General features: G+C 53.1%; 5 protein-coding genes across 5 annotated transcripts; all 5 read right to left on the reverse strand.

Moving 5' to 3' along the window:
• Positions 1-815: 815 nt before the first annotated feature.
• J4E79_009768 (uncharacterized protein) lies at positions 816-1,884 on the reverse strand (the record flags this gene model as incomplete). The annotated part of the gene is made up of 2 exons (XM_049358610.1): positions 816-1,414; positions 1,686-1,884. 2 exons carry the CDS (start codon positions 1,882-1,884, stop codon positions 816-818), a joined length of 798 nt encoding a protein of 265 aa, XP_049207080.1.
• A 4,143-nt stretch (positions 1,885-6,027) lies between these two features.
• On the reverse strand, positions 6,028-6,926 carry J4E79_009769 (uncharacterized protein; the record flags this gene model as incomplete). Its single annotated transcript, XM_049358611.1, has 2 exons — positions 6,028-6,563; positions 6,623-6,926. 2 exons carry the CDS (start codon positions 6,924-6,926, stop codon positions 6,028-6,030), a joined length of 840 nt encoding a protein of 279 aa, XP_049207081.1.
• A 1,015-nt stretch (positions 6,927-7,941) lies between these two features.
• Positions 7,942-9,626, reverse strand: J4E79_009770 (uncharacterized protein; the record flags this gene model as incomplete). The annotated part of the gene is made up of 4 exons (XM_049358612.1): positions 7,942-8,577; positions 8,622-9,085; positions 9,139-9,423; positions 9,623-9,626. 4 exons carry the CDS (start codon positions 9,624-9,626, stop codon positions 7,942-7,944), a joined length of 1,389 nt encoding a protein of 462 aa, XP_049207082.1.
• A 903-nt stretch (positions 9,627-10,529) lies between these two features.
• Positions 10,530-12,454, reverse strand: J4E79_009771 (uncharacterized protein; the record flags this gene model as incomplete). The annotated part of the gene is made up of 2 exons (XM_049358613.1): positions 10,530-11,902; positions 11,950-12,454. 2 exons carry the CDS (start codon positions 12,452-12,454, stop codon positions 10,530-10,532), a joined length of 1,878 nt encoding a protein of 625 aa, XP_049207083.1.
• An 802-nt stretch (positions 12,455-13,256) lies between these two features.
• J4E79_009772 (uncharacterized protein) lies at positions 13,257-16,023 on the reverse strand (the record flags this gene model as incomplete). Its single annotated transcript, XM_049358614.1, has 3 exons — positions 13,257-14,843; positions 14,895-15,079; positions 15,126-16,023. 3 exons carry the CDS (start codon positions 16,021-16,023, stop codon positions 13,257-13,259), a joined length of 2,670 nt encoding a protein of 889 aa, XP_049207084.1.
• Between the last annotated feature and the right edge of the window lie 445 nt (positions 16,024-16,468).

Below are 16,468 nucleotides of genomic sequence, written 5' to 3' on the forward strand. Positions count from 1 at the left end.
AGCTAGCGGGGTCGTGATGGGCGCGTTGTCCAATAAACTTGTGCATGCTGAGCCTTTAGTGTGTTTGTTGCGCGTCGAAGCGTGATCTCCATCATGGCCAGAACCAGACGACGTGACGTCTTCAACCCCTCCACACCAACAACACCATGCTGACTGCTGGCGTAGCAGAGCAACCAACATCCAAGGATGGAGTGCGCAACAAGCACAAACTTCAAGCTCTAAAATTGATAGACTTGAAGGAAATGTGCACATTCAAGCTGCAGCCGGCGCGGATCTTGACGGAACAGGGAAGACTATGTTGATGCTGCAGCCCCACCATCGTACGTTGACCTGATCACTGTAAACAAAAGCATCAAAATGTCGTGATATCTGCACACAATCTTCTCGCATAATCTCATGAAGATCTCACGCGATTGCGACGAATTTGCATCACGTGCATGGGGTGCTCGATACGAAGTGCCAATGTAGATTAAATCCGTCTTTACATACCACGTCGGTAGGGATGAATATCGAACAAGCTCAGTCCTCCAACCTCCTAGCTGGTATTACACAAATAGCGTACTCAAAACATGAAACACAGACCATTGGCATCAGGCCACCAAACCCACTCAACTCCACCCTGAAACAAATATATACGAGGTGACAACAAGCCTGTTGTCTACACAGTGGATAGCCTGATCCATGCCGAAGAACGCCGAGAGATGCGCATCGCGAAAGATGCCAAAAGGATGTGGGTATCGTGAATGTACGCAGCAAAACGATTAAAAAGAGTCGAAGGAACGGAATTCGTTGCTCGTCCATGGGAGACCGCCGCTCTACGGGCTGGGCTCTGGGGTCTGAACACCGTAGCTCCAGACGGCCGTGCCATGGAGGCTGATGGAGAGGTTCCGTCGTTGCTTCATCACGGTCGTGATAGGGGTTGATGCGGGTGCAGGAGCTGTGCTGGGTCGTTGCATGTTCTTCAGCCTCCACTGCACCATGTCGTTGGAGATGCGAGCAAGGCCGTAGTCCATGTCCTGCAGGATGGCCCTCCTCGTGGCCTCAATCTCCTGCACGGTGAAAGCACCGTCGCTCTCCCTGATGCTCCAGTGCCGTGAGGAGCGCTGTCGGTCAACGAGGAAGCCGTGCGCGAGGGAAAGAGCAGCCAAGACAATCACGTCTGGGCTAACATGCACCTTCTGACGCGAGTCTGTCATCATGAAGTTCTTCAGGTCGCGGGCATAGTCGCTCGGCGCAAGAGCATCCCGCCAAGTAGCTGCGAACCGGCTGCTCAACGCATCCAGCACACATCCCGCAAAGGCGACAATCTCATCAGGCAGGCCAGCACGGTCGAGGAACCCTTGAATGACCGATGCATGAGGGCGGTGGGTGGAGACGTTGAGCGGCACGAGGTTGGCGAGGTGGGTTGCGTATACTATAGATAGCAAGTCAGCGGACCGAAATCAAGGAAGTGGCAACGGCATTGATCTTGGGTGAAGGGGTGCTGGTTGATCGACAGGCACACGTCCGAAATGTGGAGATGGACTGTTGAGTTGGAAAAGGAGCATCTGGGATGAAGCATGACGAGGGCCAAGGCGCTCTATGCAGGGGAACGTCGCTCTGCCGCCCGGACCGACTCATACACACCAGCATCCACAAACCCGTAAACAGAGATTTGGTGGGTGTGAGGTAATAAATAGACTAACCTTTTGGTTGTGGAGGGCTGCTTGTGTCATATGACTGTGTCGATGTTTGGGCGGTTGGCGTTGATACTCGCGTGGGTGTGGGCTCCTTTGCTGGTGGAGGGGTTGGCAGGTTGGACAGCGGAACGCAGCTCGCAAAGTACTTGTCCAGCTCTTCGTCTGTCATGTCGCTGTTGATGGACAGGGCTGGAGAGTAGTCCATTTTGTCGTGTTTTGTTATCAAGTTGAAATGTTGTGTTCTAACGGTAGTACAGCGGTGTCGGCGAAGTGTAAGCGAGGGAAGGTTGGAGAGTTGGTCGTGTGATGTTATGGTCGTGAGTCGAAGAACAATGAAGCGTCGTGAACCAAGCAGGCGAGCTGGAAATGTCGTCAGAGGGGAGAAGAGCCCCAAGAGTGAGGGCATTCACGAGTCTATATACACGCCCATGTTCCGACCAAGAAAACCGAGACGGTGAAAGCGGCGGATGGGTAGCGTAGCTCGCTAGCTGGCCCCCTGCACTTTCCCAAGACTCAGTAGCCGTCTCCCTGCCGTGCCACCTTCACAGGCGCGCACGCTCTCCCGCTCAGGCCAGCGCCAGCTACAACTTGGCCGTATGCGCCATCGCCAGGGCTACCGATGGCGTGTGCGGCTGCCCGAATGATGGCAGTGTGCAGCCGCCTGGTAAGAACGCTCAAGGTTGTTCCGCGTGCGCTGTACATGCTATGTCGTGATGTCGAAACTATACGGCCAGGAAATCGAGGCCCAGATATACAGTGTGCCCATGTTGCGTGATCTATATTTCCAATCTAATCGTGTTTCTCCAGATCTTCATCCACTCCATCACGATCAGCACTCTAACGACATCATCTGCATATAGCGGGACAGCAGGGACACTTCATCTGGCAGTTGCAATACCGACACAACATAAACTTTGTCGTAGACACAACCAATCTCGCAAACCGCCTTGCCGGAAAAGCTTATGCCCCGATCCCATCCACTCGTCAGATGCTTCCCAGCCCGGCGCCGAGTCGCCTGTGAGCACTACTGCGAGCATTATTGCCTATCCACAAGTTCAATCCACTGCGAAACAAACCATCACACTTTTCACCCGTAGTTCCGACTGCAGAATCTTTTGCACATGTCAAACTCTATCGATCGCATCGCCGCTGTCAATTGCCCTGCATTAGGATCTGTACCCTCGTCACGCCATCACGCCGCTGGAGGGCACCCGAGTAGGTAGCCAGCACCTGTTCCCTCACCGCCATGTTCCGCGCTCTCGAGCACGCACACTACACGATACGATGCGGGTGCTCGGAACCATGTTATCTCCGTCCCCAAGCTCGCAAAAAGGGGACAATGCAGACGACAGCGCGCCGCGAACCCCACATCCAAGCTCTGGGGGCGCAGTCCTCCTAACCCGTCTTCAGCACCTCACCCGCTCGCCCTTGCGCACTTGACCCGTCAACCCCAAATCTGCTCGCAGCACGAGTCGTCGTATCTGACTCCCCAGGCGAATACGTAGCAGCCCGCCCGAACGCCCTGACTTGCTGGCGGAATTTCGGCTTCGGCGCCTCGTATCAAGCGGTCCATCGCGTCTATTTTCCCCGATGCTATTACGGGGCCGGTGGAGCAAACCAATACTCGCGCACAGAGAAAATATTCGCACAGTCGACAAATTCCATCTTTAGCATCCGTGGAGTCGTGAAACACCATTTGCCCGGTAGCTCCAGCATCTTTACGAGCTGCGCCCGACTAATGCTATCGATTGCGCTAGCTTTGTACGAAGTAGCCACCGCCCGCCGCACTCCCAGGAACCCGTTGCTACGAGTCTGCAGACATTGTCGTCATGGGCGTAGCTTGCATCTCCGATCCTTGATGATGGAATCTTTCCTCAACACTGTCCGTGGAGGGCCACGTACAGGCAATCAAGAAGCTTCGGAGTCTGGGCCTAGGTCCAAAGGCTCCACTCGCATCCTCTTTTCGCACTCAGCACCATGCACCCTTTTTGCTTCTTGCTGCATGATCGAGACACTTTCACAAGTCCGAGGGATTGGCTCACGGACGCTGACAGATGTCATGGCTCACCGATGGACGCTATCGGCCTTCTCCTACGGCCGGCAGGCCACGACCAGCGACCATTTCTTCAAATCATCAACGCCGGAATCTTCTGAAACACAAGGGCTTAAACTACGTCTACACAATTCTTCTAGTGTATGAACACCCGTTTGGTTCGAGAGCGTCATCCTGTGGCGTAGGGTCCTCCCGAAGATTCTAGCTGTTCTCGATCTCTTTAGCTCGCCAGAGGACGACCGCGTCTAGATCCTCCACCACCGTCACACGGACTCCTGTGGGGGTTTTCATGACTATGGCAGCTGGTGCTGTACCTGCATACTCAACACTATGGGCGTGTATTCCAAATGCTTCGGGATGCAGTTGTGAGGAGCGCTTCGACTGCACCTAGATCCAGCTACGGCAAGCCATGTAGTCACTCATCTGGACTCCATGACAGGCCGATGGACTATGCTTCTGCGCCCAGAATATAGGCCAAGTATAGCTGGGAGCCGATAGGGTCCCCTTGAGACGACAGTCATCATGCACACAGATCACGCAAGCTTGATGACCTGCCAGCTCGCGCAGTTCCTGACGCTTTCACAACCTCATTCAGACATATTTGTGAACACGCTACCACACATCTATTTGCATCACGTACTGTACAGCAAAGGTTGGCTTGAGTAAATCTTCACTGAAACAGTGAGCCACACATGCCTGAGTTTCGTTTCCTGCGCTCGTCATAGCAGCTATAGCAACTCCATCACGATGCACGTTTCCCTCCCGTCAACGGGCCGAAGTCCGCAAAAAGCAAAAAACATACCAAGTTCTTTCTCGCTGAGATGATCCGGTATGATCTACACCGTTATATCTGCAGGAGGTACAATAACTGTTTGAAGTAGTGTTCATCAATACATTTGGTGAACATCATGTTTAGTCTCCAGTAGTAGTACTCGTATCTACCAAGGTCTTTAGCCACGATGACCGTCTTCAATGTTCACATGCCAGCCAACACAAGCATACACACATCCACTCACCTCCCCAAGCTCCAGCTCCAGCTCAACAACGGATTTCCTTCTTCCTTCAAAGTCCGTTGGCCCCGCATCGTTTCCACAGTACACCACATCTCAAAACGCAGATAAAACGTACGACACAACAACGGCTATACCGGCAGTCAGGCGGTGATAGTTTCTTTTTCGCTCAAGGCTGAACAACACATACATACATTCATGCCAAGTCGCAGGTACGTGATGGGTGTCATACAATGGCATAGCAGCATAAGGCATGTAAGAGTCTGCAGTGTGTGTGGTGTGTGTGGTGTGTATGGTGTGTATGACGGGCAACAGACGGTGAAGATATGACCCGCAAGACCACATAATCCACACGCGGATGTACGGCGTCTACAATGTATGCGGGATTCTCCTCCCCCTCGACTTCGTGGGCCTATTTGGGTTGTTTTAACCTCCTGGCACACAAAAGCACGGTCAGCAATTACCATGGTATTGCGTTCTAGATGGATAATACTTCCAACGTTAATTCCATCAACACGTTCCAAAGCAGCTACACCTGTTTGATTTCCCGTTCTCTCACTGATGTAACAACTAGTAACTTTGAACCTCCTTCCGAAAACACAGCGAGAGTGTGACCGCGCGAAACATGGCTCTTTGTGTACCGTACTGGGCGAAAGCTGAACTTCAAGACTGCTACATGGTCGCTTGGAGAGGTCTAGTTGGAAAAATCAATTGGAGTGGAAAAGCTGTTGGCAAAAAACGTATGAGCACGGCATTGAGCAAAGGTGCCAGAACATCGTGATGAGAAGGGACAACAAAACAACGCATTAATCTCATGACAACTAACATGCTTCATGATTCCAGCAGAGTCAACACACCACATCCAGCAAGGTCACATCCATAACAAACACCAATAACGATAACGAACATTGATTTGTACTGCAATAGCGAACATGATAACCGACCAAAAACACCACGCTTCTCCATGAATACAAGGAGTAGTCAACCCTTCCTACCGATCAACCCACCACCATCACCTAATCTTCCAACTCATACTACTATCCTACCATCCTACCATTCACTCCAAACTGAACTAGCCTCGCACATTTGGGATATCGTTAAACGACCAGATTCCACCTCACGCACTTTTCTTTCCTTTCATCGTCCACAAGCGACGCAAACATGTCTATTGTCTTCTTCGTCATGACTGCCGTACCGTCGTCAAGATTCGCACCATGATCCTCCAACACGTATATTGTCGTGCGCTATTGGAGGTAGGCACATCGTTGTAAAAAGAGCGAAACGCTTACTGGGCCTTCTTGGGGGCAGCGCCGGGCTGGCCACCAACGTACCTGCGGATGTCGGTGGCATCAGCAGCCTGGCGAACAATGTTCTTGAAGGTTCCCCAGCCCTGCTTAGCAGCAGGAGGAGTGCTCTGGTTGGCAAGCTGAGCGTCAATGCGGGCAGTGAGCTGGTTGATAGCCTCCTGGACGAAGCTGCTCTGCGCAACGCGAGCGCGGAAGAAGACGGTGTAGACAGCGAGCAGGATCCATGAGCCCTTCTGGAAGAGCATGGCAGAGCCGAGGACGCGGAACCACAGGAAGATCTCGAGCAGGGCGACAAGAGTCATGGAGCCATCGTAGTACTCCTTGACGAACTTGCCAATAGCCTCGGAGGCAGCGGAGCCTTGGGGCTTGGCGCCGGCCGCAGCCGCAGGTGGGGGCTGGATGGTGGGCAGAAGGTTGGAGCGCACGTAGGTAGCGACGTGGAAGACGGAGTATACGGAGAAGGGGAGTATGGCAAGGGGGATCTGGCGGGAGAAGAGCCACACAAGGCCCATGACTACCAGGCGGTTAGCACGTGCTGCGCGGAGACGAGGCGACAGCTCGCAGAGGACTTACTCAAGTATTGGACGTTCTCATCGGTAGCGAGAGCGACGACACCACCCTGCTTGCCTGCCCTCATGCGGGCGCGGTAGGCCTTGTAGACGACAATGCCATATGTGACGCACGCCGACAGGAAGGCGGTGCGGTAGGAGAAGGACGCCCATCGCGAGTAGTAGTTGAAAGTGATGTACGACAAGCTGTATCGCAGGGTAGCGAGCAGCAGCGTAACGTGTCCGGCGAACCAAGCAAACTGCAGAGTCTGGGCGAGGGCAGCAAGGCGCTGGCCCAGAGGCATAGAGGCGGGCGGTGGAGGGGCCATTGTGTGTATTTTGGGTACTGTCGTGTGGGCTACGTAATGGGTAGCTTGGGACGTCAGTAAAGGTCGGAGAGATAATGGCAGCTCCCAATGTAGAGAGAGATAAATGACAGCAATGATCTGCTGCCCGTGGAAGGAAGTGGAGGTGCAATGTGTCCACAGCGGTGGCTGGGTGCTGCAACTGCTGGAACTGCCCAGCGTTCGGGCCCGCTCGTGATGTTCGCCGTGCCTGATAGGCGGGGTCGACTTACCGATGCAGATATCGGGTCCGGGACCTCAGTGACGGTGCTCAGTGCTTGCGGAGAGTAAAGACGCAGGGGAGTGAGAGCAGAGCAATGGTGGTTGTGTGTTCCTAGAGAGGGAGGAATGCGGGCGGCAGTAAACCAGAATTCGGGCGTTTGGGGGGTGACGACATGGCAAGCTGCAATTCTGGGTAGGCACAAGCCCCACTGCACCTCTAGCGCAAACATAACCCTGACGATCTCTCAGCCGCCAGCAAGGCCTCCAGCTGCCGGTCTCTTCACACGCTCGCAAGTGTCTGGCCAGCAAGCACGATGTCGTCACTCCTGTTTCTTCGCAAAGTTTCGTTTGTTTGTTGGGAAACATCACTAGCAGTGCCGCGTTTCGCTTTTAGCCCACAAATGAAATTGCCTTATGATAGTCTGTAGAATACATGAAAAGAACCTGTCCGACACTCCTCGCTCCGAACTACATCTGCCGAATACTAAATAAGAGAAAATGCCGAAGTGAAGCAAGGGAATCAGAAAGGAGCGCAAAGACGTTGGTATCAATCAACAATCCGGACGACGGCACCAACAGGTAACACTGCTGTGCTTCGTCCCCAATGTTCCATCGTGGTGTATTATCCCTTTTACCGATAGCACCCAGTGGTATCGTCGGCCGCATTATATTAAACAAGGTCTGGTAAGAGGGTGTAGAGAACTGAGAAGAGGTAGCTGAGAGGCGCGTGTCGTCCGGAGCGGGAGGGGAGGGACGAGGGTGGCGCCGGGGTGTCGACTTAGCGGAGGGAGAAACCCTTTCTCTTGCCCTTCTCTTCGATCGGCCTGCCAGACTCGATGCGGGCCTTCTTCTCTTCGAGCTCTTGTCGTTGTCGGTCTAGCTGGTCCTTCATCTCCTTGTGACGGGCGTACAGCTCTTCTTCGCTCTGGCGCAGCTTGCTCTCCTTCTCCTGCACCTTTTGCTGGAACACCATCTTCATTTCCATCTCCATCTTCTGGAGCTTGGCCTCGTGCAACGAGCGCTCCTCCTCTTGCTTGACGGCAGGGTTGACCTCCTTGAACACGCTTGAGTCCTGTTGGATACCCATCTGTGCAAGCTTCTCGGAACGGTAGTTCTCGTACAGAGCGTTGTTAGTGTTCTCCTTGAGCTCCTCCATGTGGGTGCGGATAAGCATCTGGCGCAGCTTGACAAAGTCGCAGTGCTCCTCGTTGTCGACCTCGACGACACCCCAGGGCAGCGCACGCCCGCGGACCTTGCGGCCGTCAACAGTCGTGACCTCGGTGTTGGAACCGACAACGGCGAAGGGAACCTTGGCCATGATCTCCTGGTTCTCCGCAATGGTCTCCTCGTCGTCAAGCTCATACCGTGGGCCCTCGAAGATCTGGATCTTGTGGTAGGCGATATCTGCAAGAATCTGTACTTGTTAGCAGTGCTAGATAGGCAGACGAAGCGACGTACCCTCTTCTTGTAATTATCAATTTCATCGTCAGTAACGGTGTCGGCCTTGGCAATGACGGGAATCAGGTTGACCTTGGTGTGGAGCTTCTTCATCACCTCAATGTCGATGGGCTTCAGGGAGTGGCCAGTGGGCTGGATGAAGTAAACAACGGCGTGGATGCGGTTGTCGACAATGTTCATGCGGTTGACCTTGTTCTCAGCATCCAAGTAGGCGTCGAAGCGCTGCTCAATGTTCTTGACAATGGGGTCCCAGGACTCATCGTTGTTGATGAAGTCGCCAAAGCCGGGTGTGTCGACTACTGTTAACCTCAGGCGGACACCGTTCTCCTCGATATCGGCGCTAATCGACTGGATCGATACGGTCTTGGAGATGTCGAGACTGGGGGGCTTGCGCTCCTTGGGCGGGTACAGCGAAGTGTTGAAGAGCGTGTTTACAAGGGTCGACTTTCCGAGTCCAGACTCGCCTGAAATGACACGTTAGCTCGGAGGGACAATTCGTGGGCGGGGGTACACGTACCGACAACCATGACGTTGAAGTTGAATCCCTTGCGCACACTCTTGCGGTGCCACTGGTTGGGCAGGTTCGCAAAACCGACGTAGCCTGTGAGCTTCCTGCGCACGATGTTCATGTCGTTTGCCATGGCAGCTGCGGCCTTGGGGTTCTTCGCCGTGATGGTGTGCACCGCTGGAGAGGAGCCGTTAGACATCGACATCGTTTGATCCATGCCGTATCCGCTGGACGACGCTGGGGGCGATGGAGACGCACGGGTGGGCGGCGCGGGAGAGGTAGCACCGTTGGATTCTACAGCAGAATGTTAGCCAGGGGCCAGGGGAGAGAAATCACGGCCGTCGAGCGCGGCAGCAGCGACCAATGTCAAACAGGCTTGACCCTGCTTGGCGTTGCCCAAGAGCCACCGCGTGTGTGCCTGAGGTGCCAATGATGCCGTGGCTGAGGTGTAGTTGTTGATGTCGCGAGACGGGGGTCGGGGAGAGCTCCTTACCCATGGTGTAAATAGTGTAGTAGAAACGGACGATGGGTCGTCAAGTGAGGGACTTCTGCAGATGAGGGAGCGATGTCAGCGGAGGCTCTCAATGCGTGCTGGTGCTGGCTGCGTGGCTGCTAAACAAATGTAACAACGCGACCGAGCCCAGATCGGGAGAAATAAAGTGAGACAGGCGTGAGGGAAGGGCGGCGTACCAGTCAGCGGTAGTTATGCTCTCGAGTGAGTGATGCACTCAAAGCAATGAATTGAAGGTGGTGCAGATGGCTGCGAAGGAAAATGGCGTGGTTGTCCGGAGGCTGCGACGTTGGAAAGGGAAGTCGTGGTGCCGTCCGTCGCTGGGTGGAGGAAAGGGGTCCGCACAGGGATGGGCGCGATTGGAGCAACGCCGAAGCAATGGGCACTAGACCAAAAATCCCCGCGTCACCACTAGCAGCGAGCCGGCGTCGAATACCGCTGGAAATAACACACACGAGTGGGAGCAGCGCGGGTGAGGGAGAGTGTAGGAGGGATGCAGTTGACACCTTTCACGTTGTTGAAGATTTTGTGCTCTTGTGCACTGCTGCAAGAGGCAGTCGCGAACCGTGCTTCCCAAAGAGGTAGGGTCACGTGTGGGTAATTAGAAGGCACGAGCAACGCGTTGACTAGACATTAAGCGGTCGTTGCTTCCTCACGACTATCTGACTCAACCCTGACACCGCTGTCGCACCCCAAGGCTGCCGCTCACGCTGCTGCAGCGTGGCACCACAGGACGCGGGATGTAAGACTCGACACCTATCCAATTACATCGCGTCCATCCCGACCATCGGCATACCCATATCCAGTTCATCGTCTTATCTATGCAAATCAAAGGGTATTTTGCGCATGTCCCAAGCAAACAACTCCAATCCAACGCCGCAGCACCTCGCTATGCAAAGCTCGCCAATGCCCTGTTCAACTCGGTCTTGTCGTACTTGACGTACTTGCCCTTCCCCTTGTCGATCTCCCGGTAGCGGTCGTAGAACCGGTTGTACAGGGGCTCGATGATGTTCTGTACTTCCTTGGAAAGCTGGTTCCGCACTTCGGGCTCCATTGCGTACGCCTTGTGTCGTGTGACGAGATCGTCGAAGCTTGTGTTGAAGTTCTTGAACTTCTCCTTGATTGCATCCTTGTCCTTGGAGCTGAGAGACTTTACGATAGCTGCCGAATCTGCACCGCCTGACGTTGGGCGTTCCTTGCTACGGTTTGTGTACTGTACATCCAGTAGGTACCCTGACGGCTCACGCCATGCTTCAAGATACATGGCCGTGCCTTGCTTACGCCAGTCTGCCAGCTTCTTGGAGTAGCTGTCCATGAGCGGTGCGAGTTCTGAAGAGCGAATGATGCGTGTGATGATAGCGATATTGTTGGCCATGAAGACGCCTTGTAGGTTCTTGCCCTTCAGTAGTGTCTTTGCCTTGCCAATCAGGTTCTGCAGAAGTGTGTCGACAGTATCCGCCGCATATGACCCGAACAGTTTCACGCCGTCTGGGCCAACATCCAAAGTCGTGGATGAGTTGTTAGCCGATCCAGAGTTCCAACCGCCCTCTCCCAAAGATGCCAATATCGACGCGAGAGGCTCGAGGTAGTTGGTCATCTCTTGCAAGCGTCGCATCGTCTGCGTTGTAATGTCCACCGGGCCGCCGTCGATAGGAAGCGCAATGAGACCTTGTGTTTTTGACCGTGTGTCTTCGAGCATCTTGCTCAGAGACGTTTTCGACGTCTCCCGAACCGGCTTCACACTGTCGTAGATCTGATCCTTCAGGGCGCCAGTCTGCTTCTGCAGCCGCATCGACAGAGTCCGGACCAACCCGCAGATCTCGTATCCCAGAAAGCAGTCCGTCAGCAGGTTCTTCTGAATATGCCCGTTCAGCTCGCGTAGGGTCTTGCTAAAGTCCTGCAGCGGGACCTGGCACGTTGACTCGTAGACATCGGCCCATTCCTCTCTGTCGAAGACGTAATTCAGGTTGTCGAACTCCGCCACGAACAGGCCCTCTATCGCTTGGACGTATGTGCCGATACCATTAGTACCCTTCTTGTACAGCGCATCTGCCTGCACCTTCCTGGCTGTGCTGATGGTCGCCTGCATGAGACTCCTCAGTGCGCTCTCAAGGTATTCGCCCCGGACGTCTGCGTATATTCTTCGTGTGGGGGTCTGCGAAAGATCGATCTGCGATAACTGGGCGAAGGACTTGGAAATGTGCGAGTTGATGCTGCGCAGGCTCTGGAGCTTATCTTGAGGCATGCGAGGGAAGGGATTTTCTATGCAGTGTCAGTATCTCCCTAACCGCAGTACATGAGTGACATACGCTTTGCGACGTATTCCAAGGCCTGAACCTTTTCTCTCGCGCTGTCCTGCAGTATGCCGCGGAACACATCCTCCAATTGCTTGTTGCCCAACTTCAAGAGCCCACTAAGCTCTGCAATGGCCTGTTCGTTGGAGCGAAGGTTGGTGCGCTTGAGGTCTGCGAGACTCATGTTGGTGCGGTCGAGCGAAGCAATGTAGCCGTCCAGGTCTCCTCGTCCAGGTCCGGCGCGGATAATCCTCTCTTCCTTTGCACTTTCCTCGCGCGGGGCTCGGAGGCGGTCGATCGCGTCTATTATACGGTCGACGTTGTTGTTCGCTATCTGTAGCTTTTGCGTGTTGCCGTAGATTGGGCCGATTGCTTCCTGGACTGCCTTTCCGCTCGCATCGAGCCTATTGACGGAGCCTTGAATCTTTTTGGTGAGGGTCTTCATCTTCTCCATGTTGGCGAAGAGAACTTCGACCTCCGCGCTCTCCTCCAGGAGCGCGGCTTTCCGAGGGGCGACCATGGCGACTGCTGGATAGATGCGCAACTGCCTCGAGGGCTACGTGTACGCGCGTTCGGCGGCGAGGACGACCTCGATTATATCAAACGGGCGGGTAATAATGAAGCGAACATGAAGTACAGCATATGTTTGTACAAACGAAAGAATATCCAATGGGGGAATACGACGCCGCGGTATAGGATGATGTGGGAGGGGATGCTTGCGGAGAGCTGTCGCGGAGGCAACGCTAAGACGGCCAGGGTCCAGCGTAGATCATCTCGACACCTTTCACTTTACGATAAGCCGCGCAGTCGAGTTACTCATCGTGGGTTCACGCAACGCATGCTTGTAATATGTAGAACTGCACGGCGGTCAATTTATCTGCGGGCTTTGATACCCCAGAATGACGTTTGTCACAGCGGGTACATGCGCTAATCCGCCTCGCATGTCACCGGAAACCCGCTGTCTGCGTATCACATATGTTTCGGCGACGCGTATGCGCCTTGCATTCGAGTACCACTGTGGCGCATATGAGCACAGACGGATGTTGTACAAGGGTATACAATTGAGTACTAAGTGAGTAAACTATATGCGCAGAAGCCATTATGCTTTTCATTCCATGCACGTGAAATGCTCGTCAGGGCATCGATGATACTTGAAAGAATGAAGATGGAGTAATGATGGTCGCTTGCCGAGCTGATGGACTTCTCAAGTCATGAAAACGCGGGAAAAGACAAAATCGAAGGAGTAATGGTGAAAGCAGGAAATGAAGCCATGTGACGCATACGCATCCAATCTGCAAGTCAAGACAAAACGCAGTTCACTATCACTGTCCAGGGCGACCGCCACCAAACCACTCGCGGAACTGAGTCCAACGTTCATCCTGCGAGATCGGTACTGAAGGGATCAGCGGATCGAGAGCAGATGGTGCGACTAATGCCTCGTCTTCCGTCTCCTCGCGCTTGACCTTCTTTCCAGTGTGCTCCTCTTCTCCGATGAATCGGCCCTGGATATCTTCAAGGCTCATATCGAAATCATTGAGTAGCTTCCTCAGCTCGCCACGAGCCTGTTTGTGCTCTTCGGTCACATACGAGGAATTCATGAGAAGCTGTTCAGCAGTGCTCGAGAACCCCTCAACTAGCTCAACGGCGCCGGTGACGAAGGCCTCGCAATCGGTCTTCCACGCATCTCTCTGCTGGGTTTGGATTTTTTCCTCGATGTTCTTGAGAAGCGGACGCAATGCCTCACTGGGGGGACCATAGCCATAGTTTCCAAAGATTGGGTTGCCGATGATCGAGTTCTGCAGAGCTTGTCGTTGTCTTTTGTAGATTCCTGGGCCAGCGCCAACCAGATTTCGATCGGAGACTCGGTCGTAGGATGCCTTCATTGCAGTTGCTATGGGACAGTAGATATCGATCTCCGTGGTAAATCGCAGATGGGTCTCTCCAAGTGAGACGCGAAGACTAGCGAGCAGCATGTCATATGCCGCTTGGATGCGTCGTTCTACGAGGGCCAACTCTTCAGTAGCTCTTAGCTTCAGAGCCGAGTGTGCGGATGACTGGGAGATGGCCGATCGAGTTTCCTGCAACAGCTTTTGAAGCACCCTACACAAACTCATAGCGAAGTCCGCGGTGCTGGCGTCCAAGTTGTTATACCATTTGTCCAGAAACCCCTTCATGGTACCAAGGAGCTCGTAGTTCATGTTGTAACCCTTAAATTGTCCGGAGACTGGTTTGCCGTTCTCCGCAAGCATTTTTGCAAAGCTCGGGTAGTAGATCAAAGGATGAACCCATGAGTTCTGCACTAGCCGCTGTATGCCACTTATGATACTTTGTTTCTCGTTTTGAGACCATGGCTTTCCTACCAGAGACTGCAGGGGACTGCCAGTCAAATCTTTTAAGGTGTTCCGAAGTGGTCCGATCTGAGCCTTCAAGTCGCGTCGCATCTTAGCATAGCTCTTGTCTTCTATGTGCTTCTCCAAAGGTCGTTCAGCTTGTCTTCGGAATGATGGTAGCTTTTCGTGAACATGTTCATAGAAATTCTGGTAGTTGGTGGTCGCCGACAACGTAGCAAGGAAGTGTCTCAACGCGTAGATACCGGCCGTAGTATCGTCAAGAATTGGAGTGTCTCTCTGAATGCGACTTCTCGATGAGGTGTAGGCGAGTGCGGATACCGAGAAAACCTTGATTCCCTTAGGCTGCATTTGTCTCTGCACATTTGCTGTCTCATACTTTATGTAAGCAATCGTGGCTTCTCTCAGTAAATCGTCTAGCATGTCGGAGATGACATAATCATCGGCATCCCCCTCTTCGTAGAGACTGTCAATGGTCTCTAATCGTGCGTTCAGAGCTGGGAATGGGTGTTCGTTGATCTGTCGAATCTGTGTGCCCATGTTGTCTTCGTTGATGAGTTCCTGAAAGACATGTCAGTTGGATACTCCAGTAGAGCAAAGGCTTCAGCTGACATCGGACTTGTTCATGACTAATATAGTCTTGTTCGCTCCTTTGAGGTGGATCGATCGATCAATATATTCATCATGTAGGACACTGGTCTGCAGTCGAGAACATGGCGCAACCACCATCTCGAAGTCAGCCTTCCAGCGGAAGCTGTTGATGACGCCTTCACGCAACTGACTCATATCACCATAACCTATTCTCGTCAGCTTGACGTCGTCCTAAGATACCTGTTGACTTACCTGGCAAGTCAAAGAGACGTAAACCATGTCGGAATAGTATGTGACCAGTCGCAATGGTCACAACCTTCACGAACGGCCACAGCTCCTTGATCTTACTTGTTTTCCTCCCAAGCCTGGTGTCAGGAATGTTCTTGAAATGTGCGGTCCGAGTTTCAAGGTTCACCTCGCTCATCTCTGTGGCAAGTTGGGTGAATCGATCATTGGCTCGTCTGCAACAATCGTTCAAGAAGTTTCCCTCTTTGATGTTCGTGTGATAGAGTTCCCTCTCAAGCTCGACACCTGCTTGCTTATCTTTCTGCACATTGAAGATGATCTCGAAGAATTCTTTTGCAGTAGCGATTGCACGCGACATCGTCTTGGATAACTTTTTATGTGGCATTGGAGTAGCAATCTCGTCGTCGGGATCGTTTTCGTCTTCGCCTCGGAGGGGCTGGCGATTAACATCAACGCCAGGATAGACCTCGACCCAGTGATTCATTTGTTCCTTGATAGAATCTCGGATCTCCTCTTTGGTGAAGAACACAACTAGAAGATCGCTCAGAGTGGTGTGGTCAGTAGCTCCGGGCTTATACTCAAGTACAGTTGCATAAGCGGTGCATGCTTTTGACGAACCTGATCGGTCCAGAAGGCCTCGATCGAGTAGTGCGTTGATGAGGGAGCTCTTGCCAATACCTTGCTCGCCAAGTACTGCCACACTGTAATGCCTGATGTCAGGTAGTTTTCTTGCGATTTTTGCTGCATCAATCAAATCCTGGAAGCGTTGGTCGACGGACGAATACTTCTGCATCGCACTCGTGAGCTTGTCACACAATTCTTTGACCAAGACCTTGACCTCCTCTTGCTTCAAGGCATACCAGCGGTTGTTGGCAAGTTCTTCGTCAATTGTCGCATTGTGCATGGCGATAAGGTCCCGTTTCTGGGAAGGTGTTTGGCTCCGACCAGGCGGTCTTGTCGATGCTCGAAATGCCATCGTATCTTGGAGGCTATTGTACGAGTTGAATCAGGAACAAGCTGCCCAATCGAGCTGAAAGAGTATTGGGCGTATCAATGATTCAAGAGAAAGTATGGTCGATGAGAGTGGATTGTAGAGGAGAAGAAGAAGAAGGCTTGAGTTGAGAGAGCTTAAGTAGCGTCCCGAGGCATGACATACAGCCCGATCTCAGGATGAGAGGTGAGAGAAGGGAGATGTTCCGACTCATGATACCCTTTACTTGTCATGTTCGATATGCTCTGAGGTACATACAGGTGAGTGAGGGGATTGGGAATTCTCCGCACTCTTACTGGAGAGTAGGATTAGTCATACCAAGCGCGTCAGGATTGGCAGGAAACTGGAGAAAGCTGCA

This window comes from Alternaria viburni, assembly GCF_023758015.1.
Source record: "Alternaria viburni strain BMP 2772 chromosome Unknown scaffold_26, whole genome shotgun sequence".
Lineage (NCBI taxonomy): Eukaryota > Fungi > Ascomycota > Dothideomycetes > Pleosporales > Pleosporaceae > Alternaria > Alternaria viburni.